An 8111-nucleotide genomic window follows, 5' to 3' on the forward strand; every position below is an offset into this window, starting at 1 on the left:
AACACAATCATGAGCTTCTTGTAATGCTCATATTGGTCATGTACAATTATCAGCAGTAAATGAATAGAGAAATGTGCTAATATCCAAAAAAAAAAAAATTAATAAAGTAAACAAGTGAAATATCAAAAAAAGTACAAAAAAATATACAAAATTTCAAGGTCAACAAACACATCGCAAAAAGACTGTCCAGAAAACAATCTTTATTCGATGTTTGTTGTTTTTTCGGATAAGTCAATGTGTATATATGACAAGTCATACATGTGGTGAATATAATATACACTAATACAGTCATAATGCTGTAAAAATTCATTCTAACATTGGCTTCGTGTTCGTATTTATAGCGTTTCAAAGGCTAAAAACTGTTCAGTTTCTGTTCTGTTTATAAAGAGATAAGTTCTCTTCTCAGATCGACGACGAAATATATTTCAAAATTATTATTACTTTATGTATATGTCAATAGACGACAGATGAGAGTACATCCAGCAATCCCTTAAAATTTGGAATATAAAAATTAAAAATTAAATTTTTTTCAAGAAAAAAAAAACAAAAAAATTGTGCAAGAAGTGACAAATAAATAAAATAAAGTCGCAATCCGGAAAACCTTTAAAAATTTTGAAAATATTTTGATAGCACATCCAACAAAGCGTAGGCGGAAAAAGTTTAATTTGTATGTGAAAAGTGTCTACGTGACAAGAAAAGAAAGAAAAAAAAAAAATTAAGTTCAGTTGTGTATTTACAAAAAAAAAAAAAAGTCAACGCAACAGAAGCGCATGAGATACAAGAAAAAAAAGTCGATAAATAGTCAAGCGACTCAATTTCTAGTCAGTCTGTGTGAAGTGTGTGCCTGAGGCAAATCAAGCAAATAATCTAGGATAATTAAATAAAAATTCTGTGAATTAAAGATGTCAGCATCTCCAGTTGCACGTCAAGCGCATTCTCATGCCCAACTTATTCCGGCAATGAGAAAAGTTCTCATTAGTGATGCATCTCAAATGCCTGATGTTTACTCATCGACACCAAATGGAACAATTTATAGCACCACGCCAGGAGGTAAGAATCGATTGAAATTTTTTCTGATTCATGACTGGAAATTGTGAAGGAACCAAGAATTTTATGTCAAGTGCCGGGAAATGAACTCAAATTTTTGAGCATTTTTCAAAATAATTTCAAACTTTTCCGTAAAATTTTTGAAATTTCCAACCTCATTTTCACTAAATCTTGTGGAAAATTTACTTATCATGGTGAAATTATGAAGGAATCAAGTAATGAAAAACCTCCACGTTGGAAGTTGTTATGTCTCGAACGAAAAATTAAAAGAAGAAGAAAATTATTAACTCCTCAGTAGAAACAGTCGAAGAAGAAAATACAAAAAAAAATGTGAGTGTGAGGTTGAAAAGTCATTGTTTTTGTGGAATTTATGGGGAGTGTTTAGAGCGCATTTTCTGGGATTTGGGAAATTTTTAGGGTTTTGTTGATGTTTTGGGGGAGGAGAGGGCAATGACTTGTTTAGTAGTTGAGTGTTTTTCAATTTTGAAAGAAATATTTAAATTTAAATTTAAAGAAAAAATTGAAAAATTTAAACTTTTTTCAAAATATTTTAATAATTTCTAATTCAAAAAAAATTTTTTTACAAAATTTTTAGATGTTTTTCATATTGACAAGCTATTTCTATTTCTTAAGAAACTTAAAAAGTTAACATTTCAAATTCATAAATTCAAATTTTAAACTTTCAAATTTAAAAAAATTAAATTTTAAATTTTAAACTTTAATGAAACTAAATTTGAAACTTAAAAATTCCTAAATTCAAATTTAAATGAATATAAAACTCAAAATTCAATTTTTCAAGTTTTAACATTTGATTTTTAACATTTAAAATTCAAGATTTTTTACATTCAACCTTTGAAATTCAAGAATTTTAACTCTCAAATTTCAAAATTTCAATATAAGAACGTTTAATTTTCAATTTTAAACATTTTGGACGTTAATTTTCAAATTTTAAAGTTCATTAAATTTAATTTTTCAACTTTAAAATCATTCAATTTAATTTTTCAACTCAAAGATTTAATTTTCAAATTTTAAATTTTATGAAAATTGACTTTCAAGATTTTGAATTCAAGAATTTTAATTTTCAAAGCAAAAAATTCAAGTTTCAAAATTCAAAAATTCAACATTGCAACTTTCATTTAAAACTTAAGCATTTTTAAAACCTTAAAAATTCAAAATTTCAACTCTCAAACTTCCTTTTACTAAAAATAGCTTAATTTCAAATTTCATTTTATTAATAACCTATTTATAAATAACAATATTTACATTTACTACGTGCTAATTTACATTTCCCATTCAAATATATTTTTAATCTACGGAAGAAGGAAAGCAAATGAAAAACAAAAAAATTTAGCTTAACGTGTTATTGAAAAAATCAATCACGTTTATTAAATTGCACAACCTTGACACAGAGCCATATTTTCTCATTTAGTTAGAGAATTTGATTTGTGTACCCCTTGGGGTTACTCACATTGTTGTGCGTCATCGATGACACTATATTGTGATATTTTGAGGGACATCCTTGAATGAATCAGGTTTAGATTACTGTGTTTATAGTCGAGACATGCTTTATAGGTAGTCATTATTGTAAATTGAGTTTAAATTGTGAATTTTATTTGGATTTCAATTTTTTAGATCAAATTTTGTGAATTTTTATTTGAAACTTTGAGTTTTATGTGTCATTGGCATCTTAGAGGCAGTCATTGCCTTCTTGTTAAGCATATTAATGGTAGTCACTGCCTATTAAGCAATCTAACTGAAAATAAGGCCATAAAAACATTTAATCGACTTTATTTGATCAAATAGACCCAAAAACCTTGAAAAAGCAGGTCTTATTTAAAATTCCCTTAATGCCATCGACCTAGATCCACATTCAGTAACATCTGTTCCATCATTACTCATTCAATATGTATTTAAATTATTTATACCTCTTTGTACTCTATCGTAGTCTAAGTGATTGACTTAAGTCCACAATTTTCAATAAATTAAGCTTCTTAAAATAACAAAAAACCGGCAAAAATCTGATTAATATTTCTATTAATTGAAGATAAAACAATTAAGGTGTGAAATTACTTATAAATCCACATTCGCTGTTTAACAGCATTGTTGCCATCCAGACACAAAGAACAATACAATGATAAGATTTTTCAACATGCAATACAGCACATAGTTATGAATTTTAAATGATTTTTTATTGTTACGAGACCCCACGCATCTGTTTGTGATGCGAGTGAAACTAGTTCGATGTCATAAATGGCTGTTGACTACAAATTTGTTGTTGTATTTATTAATTTAGATTGTTTATCAGACAATTTTCATGATTTAATGATTAGATGAGTGGTGTGGAATGGGAATTGAGGTTGGTGAGAGCTGATTTGAGGTGTTGGGTGGAGATGCGAGGGTGATGAGGGTGTTGAGAGGGTTATGGAGGTGTTATGCGAAGATGAAAGGGTTATTAGGGGTGTTGAGGCTGTCAAAAGGAGGATATTGCTGAAAAACTTCAATTTTGATTCAAAATCTTCTCCAGAATCTTCAAAAAAAAAATCCCCAAATCTTCTCCAATTTCAATCCGAATCTCCTCCATAGCCCTCCCAAAAATCCTCCACAAAAAGCCAACCAACCTAAAAATATAAAAAGCACATTTTTTACTATCAAAAATCATCCAGCACTAAATAAATAACAAAAAAAAACTTGTGTAAAAATTGAGTTCAGCGATAAAAAAAAAAGAAAGAAAAACATTTTCGAGTATGATTGTGTGTTATTTTCCACTGACTGCGTCGGTGTGCGTATATATAACATAAATTTTATTTTTATTATCGCAATTTTTGAGCTCAGAACACAAATTGAATGATTTTTGAATTACTTGATGCGATGATGGGAATTAAGCTGAGTAATACAAAGTTAGATAGTCGATCTAAAATTGGGATTCAGGGAGTTGTTGCTCTGTTTGGTGCTGGATCTGCTATTTGAGTCTGAATTGCATCAAATAGATCAGAATTACTTGGTAATTAGCGGAATAAAGAGCTGTTGAGTGCTAGCTTGAATTTGGATTCAAACTGAATCCGGAGCCAAGTCAGCCAGGTGACGAAATTGAATAATCGATCGAAAATTCGAGATTCAGGCTGGTGTGACTTTGGAATGTTTTGAATCTGACACCATGTCACCCTGGTGCCTTATTTCGGATCGATTAGCTGTCTTGGACTCGACTTGGGTAAAATGCTTCCTAATAGGCAAAAAACATGCTTTCAAGAGCTTGCTGTACTTAAATATAGTAGTTAAGGATGCTCGCTGTCGTGATCTGAGCTTAATCTGCTCTTTGATAGCTATAAACTGGGTATTTTAACAATCAAGCCACAATACTGAAGGTTTCATGAGATTGACTGGCTTTAGAATTTAGTAGCAATTAAGAATGTCCTTGGAAAGGCTTTTAATCAACTTTTCTCATATATCCAAAGAGGTTCATGACCCACATTAATGAATAATTACCAAAACCTCTGAAAATCACCTAAAAATTCCCAAAATAACCCATCTGATCAATCAACAAATCAGCAACAAAGAAGGTCCAAAAAGAAGAAAATTTTGTTTACAAAAAATGTAGAATTTTTGCCATTTCATGACCTTCCTCGGAAAAATTCTCGCGTGAGTTCATCGACCCAAATTGTATATATCTTTCTCACTCTCCCATTGCTCTGAGTCAAACTACGAGTCGTAAAGTTCATTTGCACTTTAATTGAGTCGATACGTTTTATACTTCTTATTATTATTGGTTCTTACACAAACAGACAGTTGTAAATGCATTTTATGGTCATTCACATTTACTTAATTGTCATCTACTTTGTTCATTTCAGGTACAAAGATTGTGTACGAGCGCACGTTCCTAATGAACTTAAGAAACTCACCATTGAGTCAAACACCACCAAAAAATTTACCCTGCCATTTAAGTAAGGATGATAATAGTTCGTTCCATCATCATAATCATCAAAATCAATTGAATGGAACTTATCATCCACCACAACATAATAAGAATCAACATCCACATCCACATCCACCACATGCAAGCAATAATCATCATCCACATCAATTACATCAAAATAATAGCAAGGATAAAAGCAATGGATGGAGTAAAGTTCGTAAATCATCAACTGAAATTGATGATCATCAATTTGATATGGATATTTAAAGTTATATCCATTAATATGTCTTCAAAAAAAAAAATTAATAATATTTTATTAGTATCTATGCGATTTATACATTATTAATGAAATAATAATAATAATAATAATTCAGTGAAAAAAGAAAATGATTGAAAAAAATGGTATAATAATAAGATTTAATTAATTTTTAATAATTGATGTGGGAATTTGGGGGTTATTAGGTTGAATGAGGGGATTTTTGGGGGTACAAACTAAAATTTGGACATTTTTGAGTAAAACAAAATCCAAAAAAACTCAAAAAAAAATCAAAAGAATTAAAAAAAAAATCAAAAAATTCGAAAAAAATTTGAAAATTTTGAAAAAAATTCAAAAAAATTCAAAAATTTCAAAAAAATTCACAAAAATCCCCAAAAATTCCCACAAAAATTCACCTAATCACTTCCACTTCCGCTTTTTGTCGCATTAAGAAAAAGAAGAAATTTTTTTCTTCAAATTTAAAATTTTCTCCTTTTTGTTGGATGACGATGCTTTAGGATGATAATAAATTTTAAATATTAATGAATTTTTACGTTTAATAAATTAAAAAAAAAAACAACAAAACTGAATGTAGAAATACAACAAAAAAATGAAAAAAATCGTGTTTTGAAGATATTCTAAATTAGAATACTTTTTATTAAAAAAAAAAAATTATAATTTCCCTTGGAAAAAAAAAGATTTTTTTATTATTTTGGATTTTTTCAGGTTTTTTAAGTTTTTTCAGAATTATTTTCAATTTTTATTTGATATTTGTGAATGGAATAAGCTGCTCTGAGCGATACAAAATAAGAAGGGTCTACCAAGGAGCCTTTAAGGCTCCGCTAAAGCTTATCTATTAGTACCAAATAGAATCCACCTCCGTTTGGTCTCAATATGACTGCCAATTTGTAGCTATATTGTAAAATAGAAAGCCGTCTATTTTTGACAGCTATACTGACTCCAAATGGGGTCAGCTTCCATTTGATATTGACAAAAGAGGTTTGGTAGACCTTTTAAAGCTCCGAGGTAGAACCTTCTTCATTTGTGAAGCTCTAATGCAATTGGTCAACCTTAATTTGTCTTGTTATAAAATTGATAATTCATGGTTCAAGTTCCATTAACTGAAAGCAATTTAGACACAAATTAAAACATTTTTATCTAAGGGACTTGCCTTACTTGTCGTGATTTATCATTTTATGGACTCGATGAATCATCAGCTTTACTTTTAATGACTTAATTTTTTATGGTTTCACTTGTTTTATTATAGTTTTTTTCTTTGTCATTTTAAACGAAATTGAAGAAGAAAATTGAAAAAGAATCTTAATGTTAGTCACCCGAAAAAGATAAAAGTCGAGCTATGCAGCTTTATAAATCAACATAAAGTAATATGTCGAATGAACTCGTTAATAAAAGAGAGTTGCCCAAAGAGCATAACATAATGACTCAAATGATAACATTAGAACTAGTCATCAATTAGACATTAACTTGCCATCAAATAGATATAACGTATAATGCGCCGCTCGAGTCGATACGAGCCACTCTGGTCGATTTTGGATAATTGATCCAAAATCCGGTACCAAACCAGCATGATTTTGGCATTGTTTTGGAACCAATCCTTGAATATGTGATTCTGGCATGATGCTGGTTGGATCTCTACCCCGTACCAAAATACACCCCATCATACCCTTGACAAGCTACAATTTTCAAACCATAATGCACATTCCAACCATTAGCTCACAATTACCATTACTCTATTCAGTTAATAAAGCACACCTACTTTGTGGATAAAAAAGAAGCAAAAATTTCCCAAATATCTGGGTCAATTATCGATTTTATGTTCAACAGAATAAAGACATCATTACATTTATTAAACAAGACATTGATCTAATGGGAGCAAGGCTGCTGTAACTTATAACTCCTTTGGTTAATTGAAATTCTTAGTGGTATTACTTTACATGAAGGATTCGTCCTTGTAGATTCATTTGAAGTTGTGAGGAAAAGTCACAAAGAAAGTAATGCAATTTGAAGCTTTTTATCTATTTCAAGGATATCTTTTGTGATAAAATAACTATTTTAATTTCAATAAAAATCCTTAAAGTAATCGACAAGCGAAGAAAGTTGAGAATTAATCCTTATGACCATTAATAATGTAAATTTAATATTAAAATATTCTAAAATTCATGAAAATAATTAATTAAAAATCTGCCATTAGCTTTAACACCTTTTGCTAGTTGAATGTTAATTATATTGGATATTGACTTGTTTTTGTTGTTGCAGAAAATGAGGAATTGTTTTAAGATGTGAGAAAAGCTTGGGAATTTTTGAGGATTCTTTCTTAAAATTTGATATGAATTTGTCTTGAAAATTTGACATTTTCGTGAAATTAGAGATCAAAATCGGCTCGAATCAAGTATGGAATCGATTCAATTCAAGTCGACTTTTCGATTCAAAATCTGAGCCGGCTTGGAGCTTTAAGTAAAACTTTTGAATTTTTACGATTTATTTTTAAATTCAAAAGTCGCAATAAACTCAATTTTTACAACTTTAGTATGAAAAATGTCGTAGAAAATTAGGTCATTGACTTGAAAAAAATTGATTTTTATAGGATTTAAAGTCGTAATTTCTTTTAAAAGTTGTAAAAATCGTGATTTTTGCGACTTTTGAATTGAAAAGATACTAAAAATCACCAATTTTATGAAAACGAATTTTAAACTCGAATTTTTTGAATTTCAATATTTTAATTTTTTGACAATTTTTAAAAATTTCATCATTTTAATTTTGAAAATTTTGAAATTCAAAATCAATTTTAACTCAATTCTTTCAAATTTTTGATTTTAGAATCTTTTTAAAATTTGAATTTTTTGAATAAAATTAACTTAAATTTTGAATTAACATCAA

General features: G+C 28.9%; 1 protein-coding gene across 1 annotated transcript; it reads left to right on the forward strand.

Annotated features, from left to right (window-relative positions):
- The first annotated feature begins 362 nt into the window (after positions 1-362).
- Thor (eukaryotic translation initiation factor 4E binding protein thor) lies at positions 363-5856 on the forward strand. The gene is made up of 2 exons (XM_070644300.1): positions 363-1050; positions 4893-5856. Exons 1-2 carry the CDS (start codon positions 903-905, stop codon positions 5222-5224), a joined length of 480 nt encoding a protein of 159 aa, XP_070500401.1. The 5' UTR covers positions 363-902; the 3' UTR covers positions 5225-5856.
- The last annotated feature ends 2255 nt before the right edge of the window (positions 5857-8111 follow it).

Source organism: Chironomus tepperi, unplaced genomic scaffold, assembly GCF_022539635.2.
Source record: "Chironomus tepperi strain 1889 unplaced genomic scaffold, CSIRO-AGI_Ctep_v1 contig_337, whole genome shotgun sequence".
Classification (NCBI taxonomy): Eukaryota; Metazoa; Arthropoda; class Insecta; order Diptera; family Chironomidae; genus Chironomus; species Chironomus tepperi.

Bases quoted from the DNA above. Each gene is read 5' to 3' on its own strand.
- Thor (XM_070644300.1), top strand. From the start codon at position 903: ATGTCAGCATCTCCAGTTGCACGTCAAGCGCATTCTCATGCCCAACTT. The intron at 1,051-4,892 runs GTAAGAATCGAT...TGTTCATTTCAG, and splicing joins TTATAGCACCACGCCAGGAG to GTACAAAGATTGTGTACGAG.